This window comes from Ostrea edulis, chromosome 4, assembly GCF_947568905.1.
Source record: "Ostrea edulis chromosome 4, xbOstEdul1.1, whole genome shotgun sequence".
Taxonomy (NCBI): Eukaryota; Metazoa; Mollusca; class Bivalvia; order Ostreida; family Ostreidae; genus Ostrea; species Ostrea edulis.
This window is the reverse complement of record NC_079167.1, coordinates 37128960-37141774: the sequence shown is the minus strand read 5'-3', so window position 1 is coordinate 37141774 and position 12815 is coordinate 37128960. Positions and strand designations below refer to the sequence as shown.

Below are 12815 nucleotides of genomic sequence, written 5' to 3'. Positions count from 1 at the left end.
TAAATTCAAATCATAATCATGTAACACATAATGTGGCCTGAATGTCACATAACTATATTTGTAAAAACAACCAAGGAAATTCGGAACTCCATCTTTGTGTGACGCACTGTTTGCGTAGTTTCGATGCAGTTAAAAAAGTATCAAATCTGGGTCACAGCTTTTACAAAAAATACCTGGGGGGGGGGGGGGGGTAATCGTGTATATGCAACACAAAACAACACACCGATATAACATTCTTATCTGCATTTTAATGATTTATACAGGACTTGCTTACTATGAACTGTTCGGAGGCCAATTCCGGATACCCGCAATTTCAGTCGGATCGCAGGAATGCCGTATATTGAGTACTGCCACCTGTCGACTGAACTGACTTTGTTCTCCAACTATGCAGAAAAAATACTAATTAATAAATATTAATTAACAGAAAGGATAATATTTCATTGATATATTCCTTTGGCGATTATGGAAATTGAAATGTTAAACCATGTCGACTGGGACATATCAAGATGTCCTACGTTTAAAGCCTGTTTGTGCTGCATTGGGAACATGATTCCGATGAATATAAAAACGTAACAATATAAATATTTCTTTCACACCTGTCGATTAAACGATATGAAATCCGAATGTGGTCTGTTGTTTTCCACTCTGCAATTACACTGCAAGTTTCAAATGAATCCTTGCAAGCCTAACAGAGAAAAGTCTAGAAAACCAATGCAAATACAGACTGACTAACAGACACAGGGACAGTCGGAGAAGAAACCTATAATCCCCTTCGGTTTGTAAAGCTGGTAGGGGACTAATAAGCTATAAATAAAATTTATGTTGAGAGTAGATTTCAATATTATTCAAAATATCAATAAAGTACAGAACGTATTTATGTAATGTTAATAAGAGTCTAATACAAGTCTATGGTGATGGTTTGGTTTTATACTGTTTAACGCACCTCTCTGGAATTTTCACTCATCTGAAGATGTCAACATTGCCTGTGAAGGCCTGCAAAATTTAGGCCTATGCTCGGCGCTTACGGCCTTTGAGCTGGGAGGGATCTTTATCGTGTCACACCTGCTGCGACACGGGTCCTCGGTTTTTTTGCGATCTTATTCGAAGGACCACCCCGTTTAATCGCCTCTTTCGACAAGCAAGGGGTACTAAGGACTAGGGCTGGGACGATTCAGGGTTAGCTCGATTCGGTTCGGTTTCGATTCAGAACAGCACGGTTCGGTTATTTTCGATTCGGTTCATGTTAGGTCCAATTTATCTAATGACACCACAAAAATTAACAATTTTAATGAGTAGCATATTTGATTTGATTTTATTCAAGTTATATAACTATATGTCGTCATTTGTAAACATCATATCTATTCATAATGACATTTTATAACTTTGATAGAAAAAAGAAAACACTGACAGTCTATCAAAATTTGTTATATCAATGTGCTACATAAGTTTTGGATTATTAAACAAATCTATAGTGAATCTAAAATGTATATGATATTGCTTTCATTGATATGCAAAAATTCAATAATTCTATCAATTGAGAGTCTTTGAAAATCTCTCCTTTATTGATTTACTTCTCTCATATTAACTGTCAAATCTGTTTCATTACCTACGATGTTGATTTCATTCCACCACTGACAGAAATGCTTTATGTCATGTAAAGATAAACTGCAATGATCTTACGGACCATATTCTGTTGGTATATGAGTGGTGAAAATGCTAACTCTCAACACAGTAGTGATTTAAATCTCTGTTGCATAAAAATCCACATGTTTTCAACATCACTCGGACGCCATATTTGTTGTTTTGGTGTAAGTAAAATCTAAACCGAACCGAACCGAAATCCGGAATTTGTAATCGGTGCATCGAATCGAATGGTATGAATCGCGGTGCACCGAAATTTTCGGTGCACCGCACAGCCCTACTAAGGACTCATTCTAACCCGGATCCACACGGGATAAGAAGTCTATGGTGATGGAGCCAGGATTTGTTTGGTTTTCAAACGAAAATATTCTATATATAGCTAAAAACAATAGGTGTTGAAATCGGTTCATTAAGTATCAATAAAGTTCAGTCGTAGAAATGGAAAATTATACAAACAGATTTACTACGTCGTGCTGAAAAATGAATAAATTATATATAAATGTTTATCCTATTCAGTGACATATATAACTCTGTCCTATCAATACAATTAAAAAAAAAATAAAATCATCTCCCGAACGGGCTTCCATCTCGAGTAGCTAAAAGTCTCGGTGTATACAATGACATTTATGTTTTAAATACTCCAAGGCTTTGACCCTTCTAGTTCACGCCAGCATGATTTCTTTGTACCCGAAATAAATGTGATAATCTTCTGATAGATACACCAATACATTCTCTTATTAATTTTCCGTATTTCTTCCATTTCTTTGATTTATATTTGTGAAAATGATGGAGCATATTTTGACAGTTTTTGCCATTTTGGGGAACGTTGTAATATTGGTCCGTGCAGCATCAGGTAAGGAAACTCTTTATCAAATTTCTGGTTTTTTGTTTGTTCGTTTATTTGTTGTTGTTTTGTTTTTTTGTTCGAACAAAAATTTATGACACATAATGAATCAACATTGCCTTTCAATCTATAGATAAATTAATTAATTAATTTTTGTTGGAAATTGAATCTGTAAAAAAAAAACCGCTAGGATTATAACCGGTTTTAAGATAAATTCATCTAAGTCCTGTTTGTACAAGGAATTTAGATGAGACGCCTTACAGACTGTAGAACGATACGTTTATCTTATTCTATAAAAGTATTCAAGTATTCCTTTACATGAATTATTACAACCTTGATTTTTTTTATTTTATTTTTTTGGTTCAGTGTTCCCATAGCTCGAGGTCCTCTAGTTCTAATCTTTATTTTTTTTTTATCCTCGTTGTAGGATAACTCGCTATTATAATATTTTTAAACATTCAACTATGAATGTGCAAATAGTCCTAACGATGTAAAAATAATAAATAAAACAACCCACCTTTTCCATATTAAATATATTTTAAGTAAAACTCAATGAAAACCAATTCCTGTGGCAATTTCCATAAATATTTGAAAAACGGATCTAGAAAAGAAAATCATTTGTTGTACAATATGAAATAATGCTAGCAACTTGTCATTTAAAGAATCGGTGTTTCTATGTGGACGAAATACGTCACAAAACATGAAGTTTTTATATGAATATTAACCATCCCTGTTTTAGTGGTTGTCCTTTATATTCATTTAAAGTTGTTTTCTTACGCTGAAAATAACTTTCGAACATAAGGATGTATTTATCATCAGAGAAAATTGTTAGGAAAAGGAAAGTGGAGGATGTGTTTAAAACTTTTTTTAAAAAAGCAGTTTAAGTAGACATTACTCGGAAAAAGAATTAAAAACCCCTGCGAGATTTGAAGGGGTACAGATCGGCGTTACATGTTAAAATAACGACGTTTAAAGAACAAGAAATATCTCGCTGATATCCATTTGACCATTTATACATGTAGGTCTGCCATTCCAATCATGTGTTATTTGTTCTTAATTAATACTGTGATAAAGGCATATATAAAATCTAGAAAACGTTTCTGAAGCAGTTTAAGTGGACTAAAAACTATCCTTTTAATAACAGCCTGGCATTTCGTTTGATCGAGCGGGCAAATCTTTGGGCGAGGCTTCTTATAGATTTCATTGAAACAGGTTTTACTTTCGTTGTCAGCGACCAATCACATTGACAGAATGGCATAGCGTGGTCATATTGAAACCATTCGGTCAATCGGGAGTGAAAGTTATACACTCGATCCTGAGAAGAGGAAAGCTGTTATTGGAAAAATAATACATTGTGTACATATGTAGACATGCTTTTCATCTTAATTGATCCGCTTCTTTTGTTCTTCTTTCCCTCTCACTTTCTCTCTATCATTCTAATCACGTGATGATGATTAGTAATTGTCCTTTTATATCATATATATTACTTGATCGAATACTTCCCTGCTTTCCGATTGGCTGGGATCGTATAAACTAAGAAATTCATGTTAACTGCATGTTATGTACAATACTGTATCATATATTACTTATTTACAATACACATGTTGTTTTTATTTGAGAATAAATAATTTTGTTGTTGTTGTGCACGCGCCCTCGAGCTGGATACGTCTCATTTTTTCTCCAAATTAATTGGGACTTTCAAAAATTACAGAAGCCGGTCAAAATCAATACAATTGATTATTATTTTGGTCACTCAATGAAAACTATTGTCTCTACACATTTCCTTTCAAATCATTTAGTCATTAAAAAAAACTCATGACTAGGTCTTGCGTCTTGCTGCATACAAAGCTGATCGACCAGGCAGTTTTCGTTGGCTGTAGTAGCTTGTTTCGATGTTTTAAATTATTCACTTTGGCTACCACAAAAGTACAATATTCATCAGTAGCTAAAGCTTTTATTACCTTAAAAAAAATAATAATTGTATAATATCTGGATTACAACACGATGCGTTTGTGTCCGGCAGAGAAGTCGATAATGGCTAAGGTTAAGTAGGTCAAACCCCAAGGTCAGGCTACGCAAATCTTTCAAATGTACATTCATGTAACAGAAGTTGAGGTTTTAGACCATTAGAGCACGAAAATAGTCAGTAACTTAAGATCACGTGTCTCGTGAGATTCCTTTGGCCTCTGATAAAGAAAATATGTGACATCACCTTACGATAATAAAGGAACAAATGTCTATAGTTTTCGTAAAACGTAATGTTTAAGAAAAATACCCTCTGTCAATAGTTTACATAATTTTATCACTGAACAAAATTTATACTTTATAGCGGTGTTTGTAAATGAAAATTATACTTGAGTAACCTTTCATTTACCAGTGATTTCAGATTTGTAAAAGGATGCAGTGATATTGTTATCGGGTTCAACAAACTTCACGAAGATTTGCCTTCTCGATAATTTCTTAATGGATAATTCCGCGCACTGTTCTATGACCATCTTGCAATAAAATCATCACTACTAAAACTAGCATAAATATTCTAAAAGGTTTCATTATACCGATAAGTAACACTATCCTCCTCATGACTTTTAAAAGTTAAATTCATTGCTGGTTAAAAAAGATTGGCACTTGGCCACTGAATATTGTAACACCCTCCCTCCCAAAAATTAATGCCGGCGATTTATGATATCAAATAAAGTAATATAATTCACTTTTATGTTTCCAAACCGGCACTTTCTTCCTTTTCCCCCTACTCCTTCTTTTTCTTCCACTTGTTTCATTACTATTTTCATTAGTATATATATTTTTTCTATATATTTGATTGTGACTTTGATGTAGAGAGAGGGCTAAAATAGGTTGTGCGTGCTGCCCAGTCCTATTCGCTTATTAGTGATTTTTTTTTAAATGAGGTCACATTATATGACATGAGTCTTCAGCAAAATACTTTAATGGAAATTACAACCCAAAATAAAACAAAAAGCCGTCCACTAATGTCTCATGCACTCTCAACACTATACATGCTAAGTTCGACAACTCTATTTTTCAGATCCATGGAATTACACAGATCAGAGTTCGTGGAGTCAAATGAGCGGGTCTCAGTGTAGCGGTACCAACCAGTCCCCTATCAATCTCCCTCCCATGGTAGAAATGGAGTACAGTAACAACCTAAATCCATTCACATTGGCTGGTTATGAAGCCTTGGTCACAGGCCCCGTGATCAGCAATAATGGACACACTAGTAAATGCACTTTAAATCTTAAGACAACATTAAGGGTACACTGATAAATACCCGGGGCAGTAAAGGGATACTGATGTACATACACGTATAATCCGGGGCAGTAAAGGGATACTGATGGAAATACACATGTAATCTAGGGCAGCAACACCTGTTGATACGTGTACATGTGTCATCTTAGCCACAGGCACCTGAATTGTGGATATCGTGTATAGATCTTATACACAGGGACCGATTCAGGAAGAATAAGCAACTTAACCGAAGACTAATGTATTTCTTTCGTCCAAATCCCGTGTCATCAGTTTTAGTAGTCGTGTTCTCGCGTTTATTTCTCCGGACTCTACCGTGAAGGAGGTCATGACTGTTAGTGTCGCGTTATTTGATTGGCTCGCGTCATCTTTGTAAAGCAGGTTACCTACTTCAGAAAAACATCTTAGCTTAATTCATTATTATCCAACAATGATAATTCTATAAATGTACCAAAACTAGTTTTTTTTTTCGTGAAATAATCTCGGTTGACTTTCTTTCAATCATTTTTGTTTTTTTTAAAAACACGTATGTGCTTCCATTTATTGCTAAGAAAAGGCAAATAAAACTTATGGCACGGGGTTTGGATGAAAGACACAAGTAGAACAACATTAGCCTGAGATATTCCAAGAATTTCCTTCGGTAAAGTTGTTTATAAATACCCCATGAATCGGTTTCGAAGCGGGTGACCGGTCGAGAAGGGATGCTTACTCCTCCTAGGCACCTGATCCCACCTCTGGTGTGTCCAGGGGTCCGTGTTTGTCCAACTCTCTATTTTGTATTGCTAATAGGAGTTATGAGATTGGTCACTGTTCGTTCTCTTCACCTTTCATTCAAAAGTGGTCAGCTGATTCAGCTCAAAAACTTACAGAAAGTAGAAATTAACTATTCAGAGCAACTTATGAACTTATGCAAGGAAATCACATATTTAGGAGAAATTATCGGTTTTATGTTTATTTTTCCATTGCGTTGGGGAAAGGGGGTATGTACATAATATTTATAAATGCACACCATCCACACTTCAGGTACATGTGATCTAAGCTTCCAGTTTCCCAGTATTGAACTCACCAGGAAAATTTCATGTTCAAGTTTTCTTCATACAATGGCCTTTAGGCTGTAAAATTTGAAATAGTAATGCATGTACTCAACAGAAGAGACTTTAAATGTAACTGTTCTCTCTTTTTTCTAGTCACTGTAACCTTTACAAACGAAGCTCACATAACAGACGGAGATCTGGGAAGTCGATTTAAAGCGGCACAATTTCATTTTCACTGGGGTAACGACAACACACGAGGCTCTGAACATACTTACAATGGAAAGACCTACCCAGCAGAAGTACGTGTGCGGACAATCTTATCCTGCATGCTTTAAGATATACATTAATGCTCAGATTATACTGGCATCTTGAAAAGGCATGATAAAGGATACCAAATCTAATTCCTTTCATCCAAACTTCAAAAAAGGATAGTGTGACTTTTGATGAATTGTTACCAAGAAAGATCTTATATTAACTGTGTCAAAAGTTGACATATACAATATATGAGAAGAGTGCAATAGCATAGGATACCTGTAAAGTGCGAAACGAAACGAAATCTACCGAAACGAAACCCACCGAAACGAAACAGATTATATAACCGAACTCTTTTAATTATAATAATTAAAAACGGTATCTTAGGCCCCTGTGAAAGTTACCACATATAAATAAAATTCGCCTCCCCTTTGATGTAGGCTTTCGCCTTGACTGATACAAAGTTTTAAAAGTTGGAAGGGGGGGGGGTTGATTAAGCACAAAGTACGTATCCGAAGTTGATTAAATTTAAATACCATGTGTAATTAGTTTTGGTCCATAAATTTCAGAACGAAGGATTACAGTCTTATAAGTCAGAGGTCTGGGGAAACACAACGAGGGTGGGGTCGCCGGTGTTGGATCCACCTTTGGGATAATATATGTTTCAGTATTTTTTGCTCTAAAGACAAATCTATGTATACATGTGGACATTGTGTATTTGTATATCAAACTGTGGATTCTAAATATGTCCTCCCGTTCTCTTTGTAATTTCTGCTCCCCTTGTTCATACGCCTTTTGATTTTACAAAATGCTGACCTCCTCCTGATATTATTGCATAACATATTTCCGTTTTCCGTCCCATTTTCAATTCCCCGTCTTGGCAACATCCAAAATATATAGAGTTATCTTTAGACTCACTACATATCAATAATAATTTTTAATAATACATGTATATATATCTTACCGAATTGCATTCATATAATATGGTATACTATTTAATGTTTTTCCATTATTGAAAGTACTCGCACCTCAGCAGTTAGAGATAAAATAAGGGGTTAAGAGTTCTTCCTGCTTTCAACTGTCTCAGATACCAGCTTCTTCAAATAATGTATCTATACCCAAAGGCGGATCCAACGCCGGCGACCCCACCCCTCGTTTAGTGTGTTTCCTCAGACCTCTGAAATTGTAACCCTCCGTTCTGAAATTTATGGATCAGAAACTAATTGCACATGGAATTTAATCAACTTCTGATATGAACTTTGTGCTGACTCCCCCCTTCCCCCTTTCCAACTTTTAAAACTTTGTATCAGTCAAGCCGAAATCCTACATCAAAGGGGAGGCGAATTTTATTTATATCTGGAAACTTTCAGGGACTAAGATACCATTTTTAATCATTATAATTAAAAGAGTTCGGTTATAAAATCTGTTTCGTTTCGTTTCGGTAGGTTTCGTTGTTTCGGTGGGTTTCGTTTCGTTTCGATAGTTTTCGTTTCGTTTCGATGTTTCGTTTCGGTAGATTTCGCTTCGTACTTTACAGGTACCCCATGGAGTGTCAAATTCATATAAACTTAAATAATGGAAGATATCTTTAATTATTTGAAGATATCAAATCATTTGAACATTCCACGAGCTGTGACGTTTCACGCCGGCATACTTTTCAGGAATCGCTAACGCGTTTCATTTAGTATGCCAGCGTGAAACAGTTCATAGTGATACACTCAAGTACCAAGTCTGTAAGAATTTATTTCTTAAATTTAACTACATGTATATTGAAATGGCACGTTGGTTTATTTTTATATGGAAGTTGGTGGGTAATCATTCACGATATAGTCCAAAGTTTAGGAAAATAATGAGTAATTCACATAATTTATTTAATGCAATGATAGTTTCTATTTCTAAGTCGAAAAACAAGAGGTCCTCATGAAGCATACATAAGGTGCCATCTGGCGAGAGAATGACATACGGTGTCTTTTAAAAATAAATATTTCAAATATATTTTCAGTATATTAGCCCAGACATATTCGTTGAAAACGAAGATAAAATATCCTTATTAAACGGGATCTGCAACAATTTTATACAGAGACACTATTTAAAGTAGTTGTATATCGTCCAGGCCCGGGGGGTTGGGGGATACCAAGGGATTGACATCACGTATATGTAGAAAAATCAGAGGAAAATTGTCAATTTTAGGTGATACCACACTTACTTCCAAAGAGTGTGTCTTTTTGCTCACTCTCCAGACTTATAAGTAACGAATATACATGTACTTTTTATTACAGCTCCATATTGTTCATTACAATACAAAGTACCCGAACTTTGGCGAAGCTGTAAGCAAGGTTGACGGACTTGCAGTCTTAGGATTTTTCATTGAGGTATCTATAAAACCACAGAAGTGTGCATCCGCCCGCATGGATGTATAAAATAGAACTCTGCAGAAAAGCTTAGTTATAGATAACAAAAGAATACGAGTTAATCTGCACGGTATCACTCGATTTCAATTTAAAATCTGTTTTCTGCTTACATGAATCATGCGTATTTTTGTTCTAGGTTGGCCCAATCCACAACTGCAACTTTGGCCCCGTCGTCGATGCCCTGTCAAATGTACAGATGAACGGTAATTCATTTAGAGGGGGAAAAAAGAGACAGAATTTGTTATCCGGATGCCCTGTTTCTATACTCTGTGTGTGTGTGTGTGTGTGTATATATATATATTTACACACACACACACACACAGTATATATATATAACACAATTCAACAAACATGTTTTAAGAAGAAAAAAATTCTTTATCCATGTACAGTATGCATTGTGTATCAATGAATGATCCGACCTAGAGTTGTGCCTAAACTATCACACGGGAAGAAATGACAACAATAAATGATTGGGAGGGAATTAACAGCCTCTCGATCAAATGCTTTGGAGAAGTGTCCACCCAACTGGATATGATTAAAATCGATCTTCACTAATCGATCATTTGTTGTACATGTTCTCGTTTGGAATAAGAGCATTATATATAAAGTGTATCATTTACATTTCAGGTAATAGGTACTCCATAAACACAACTTCGTCTCCCTTCAAACTTCGTCATTTGCTTCCTATGCAGTTAAAGGACTACTACAGATATATGGGGAGTCTGACCACACCCCCTTGCTCAGAGACGGTTAAGTGGACAATGTTCAGGGACCTACTTTACATGTCAGAAGAACAGGTATGAAGCAGAGTAATCTGACACCTAGGGCGGCGATAATTTTGCTGCTGTTCAAATGTATTTTGTCATAATCAGTTCCCGTGGCATTTCATTTTGAATTGTATTTTGCCAGTTACAAAAGCTTCGCGAAGTGTACTTCGACTCCTCAAAAACACAACCTATGGTAGACAACTGGCGACCCCCACAGCCGCGGAACGGGAGGAGAGTTTACATCAGCTTTGACGTGAAGACCAGCTCCGCGCCTGGTGCCCACTGGATCAGCTCTAGCATGGCCTTTGTTCTATTGAGTTTTTATTGCCTTGTTTTGTAAAACTTCCCATCCATTGTCTGCAGCAATTATTTATATCACAGGTACTATAATACGGATCCATTTCCAAATGGCCGAGAATTACTCATATTGTTATGTGTAAGTGGTTTTGCAAAAAAAATTAAGTAATCAAGTTCCAGATGTGACAATATGAATACTATAAGTATTATTATTGATGTTAACGTGTGGATGTGGTCTAAATGTGAAAAATTACATTTCCGATAATTTTGTCTAATTGTAATGGTAGGCATTTCCTCATGAATGCGCTGCAGTTGTAAACAATGCGTGTATAGATACAGAACTACCAGGTACACATAGTACATGTGAACGTCTATTTTAACGGCTGAGAATTCCGATAAAAATCCAAGTAGGACGTAAATACAAGAAATATATTTCATTTTTGAAAATACATGCGGGTATGAAACTGCGATGCATGTACTTTCAAAAATGAAATCTATTTTTTGAAATATACTTTATATAATATTAGTTCATGTCAATTTACTGTGACACACTTATAATACATTTATTTAATCAGAATGATATACCTATTAACTTGAATGTATCCTAGTCTGACATTAATGATAATGCATAATAAAAAAAAAAAAAAGACTTCTAACACGTTTTATTTTATATTACATGTATAGAGATATCCAAAACTATACTTTCAGCGGTTGTAGTTCAAGCCGTGTTTTAGGCTCCTGAGATATCTAGTATGAGATGTTGGACAGTAAGACAATGCAGTTTGATTGCATGCATTCATGAAAAGATTGCAGAAGGATATTCTATTTTGATAATATTACATACTGGCCTATATAAGTTGACATTTGACACTGCAGTTTCCACAACCTGATAGTCTCATTTCACATCTTTTTCCATATTGTATAGAAACCTAAACAAGCGAGGCCCGCACATGCTTTCAAAGGGTGCCTGCACTTGTACGAAACCCATTTTCTCAAAAAATGACACAGCCTTCTCTGCACTCTGTACACGAATGGGTCGTTTGATGACGTTCATCATAAATGTGGCCGCTTTGTTCAACAGCCTTCTGCCAACACCTTGACCTTGAAAGTCTCCCTTAACAAATAGAAAAGCAATGACGTGGTAAAATTCCGAATCAAACACTGTGTCCGGCACGGATACACCTGTATCGGCTATTCTAAAACAGATACCACCAATTAGTGTAGTTTTTCCGTGCAACGATTCGTATGCAAAGATAATCTTATGGTTCTCTGGAATATCGAACACTTCCCCACTGACATCACGTGACAACTGTCTGAATTTAGGTCTTGAGTAGTTTCTGGATTCTTCTTTAAGTGAAACTTTGCCTGAAATGAAAGCACAAATACTTTATAAACACTGAACAAAGGAATTAATGTGAACTACATTCTACATCATGATATTGCACATTTGGTATTATTTCTATTCAAATGCGGGTTTTTTTTATGACTGCACTACCTATCATCACCTTCCAGGTCAAGAATCTGTGATCCGCTCCATTCCCTTGAGACTGATTATAAACCTCAAATCTAAGAGAATAAACAGTATAAAAAATACAAGAACTATAACAAGAGGTTTGTGGGTCTTGATGTTTATCCGAGTATCTCACAAAAAGCGTGCATATATAACAAAGTGTTGAATGTTTATGGAGCAATGGCTGCATCTTTCAATCTCCGTGAACTGAATGCGGGGCGTCAGTTTTTGTGATTAATTGTAATGCTCATTCCTTTGATTTTTCTCCAATTCTTACTTTTATACGAATATGGTTAAGGTGTCAAACTAATTGTGGCTGATATATCTTTTTGTTGGGGCCTGAAACCTCAAACTATGCTCGCAACCTCTTAGCAAGACAATCTGGAGTAAAGGGATTGATGGACGTTTTACGTCTCTTTGACTTACTGCTTTCAAATCGCCTGTCGCAAGAACGATCGCTGAATATCTTAACCAAAGAGATCTGTCGCGGCTTGATCTAATCCAACATTGGTTTATTTGTACACTACCTACAAATGTCTGGGCGCTTTTTACAGAAAAAAGTCCCCAATTAGATGATGCGCTAAACTTGTAAATAAAAATCGCTTAAACGCATCAAAGATGCGTATGGCCGAGTTGCAGTTTGGAAAATTATGCACGCTTGCATTCACGAAGTAAAAACATGCACGTATTTAATTCAGTTTATAAGTATGAAGCTTTGAATTGCCGCTATAGGTATTTAGTGTGATAATGACCTTGACCTTTGGATTTCAAAAGCAACATGAATCTTGAATGTCATCA

The 12815-nt window shown here is 35.7% G+C and overlaps 2 protein-coding genes across 2 annotated transcripts in view; one reads left to right on the top strand and one right to left on the bottom strand.

The window, feature by feature from the left end:
* Positions 1 to 2160: 2160 nt before the first annotated feature.
* LOC125671245 (carbonic anhydrase-like) lies at positions 2161 to 10702 on the top strand. The gene is made up of 7 exons (XM_048906790.2): positions 2161 to 2494; positions 5529 to 5720; positions 6934 to 7079; positions 9312 to 9404; positions 9580 to 9646; positions 10071 to 10240; positions 10353 to 10702. Exons 1-7 carry the CDS (start codon positions 2425 to 2427, stop codon positions 10548 to 10550), a joined length of 936 nt encoding a protein of 311 aa, XP_048762747.1. The 5' UTR covers positions 2161 to 2424; the 3' UTR covers positions 10551 to 10702.
* A 452-nt stretch (positions 10703 to 11154) lies between these two features.
* LOC125671247 (uncharacterized) overlaps positions 11155 to 12815 on the bottom strand; it is a 28061-nt gene continuing 26400 nt past the window's right edge. Inside the window, exons 2-3 of the mRNA XM_048906792.2 lie at positions 12003 to 12073; positions 11155 to 11872 (exon numbers count right to left, since the gene is read on the bottom strand). Coding sequence (XP_048762749.1) covers positions 11403 to 11872; positions 12003 to 12009 — 477 coding nt within the window. The 5' untranslated portion in view covers positions 12010 to 12073 and the 3' untranslated portion in view covers positions 11155 to 11402. The remainder of the gene's footprint in view (positions 11873 to 12002; positions 12074 to 12815) is intronic.

What these genes read in the sequence shown, in the direction of transcription:
- LOC125671245 (XM_048906790.2), top strand. Translation starts at nt 2,425, where the DNA reads ATGATGGAGCATATTTTGACAGTTTTTGCCATTTTGGGGAACGTTGTA. An exon ending in GTCAAATGTACAGATGAACG is followed by an intron (nt 9,647 to 10,070) that starts GTAATTCATTTA and finishes TTTACATTTCAG; the next exon opens with GTAATAGGTACTCCATAAAC. An exon ending in TTTACATGTCAGAAGAACAG is followed by an intron (nt 10,241 to 10,352) that starts GTATGAAGCAGA and finishes GTATTTTGCCAG; the next exon opens with TTACAAAAGCTTCGCGAAGT.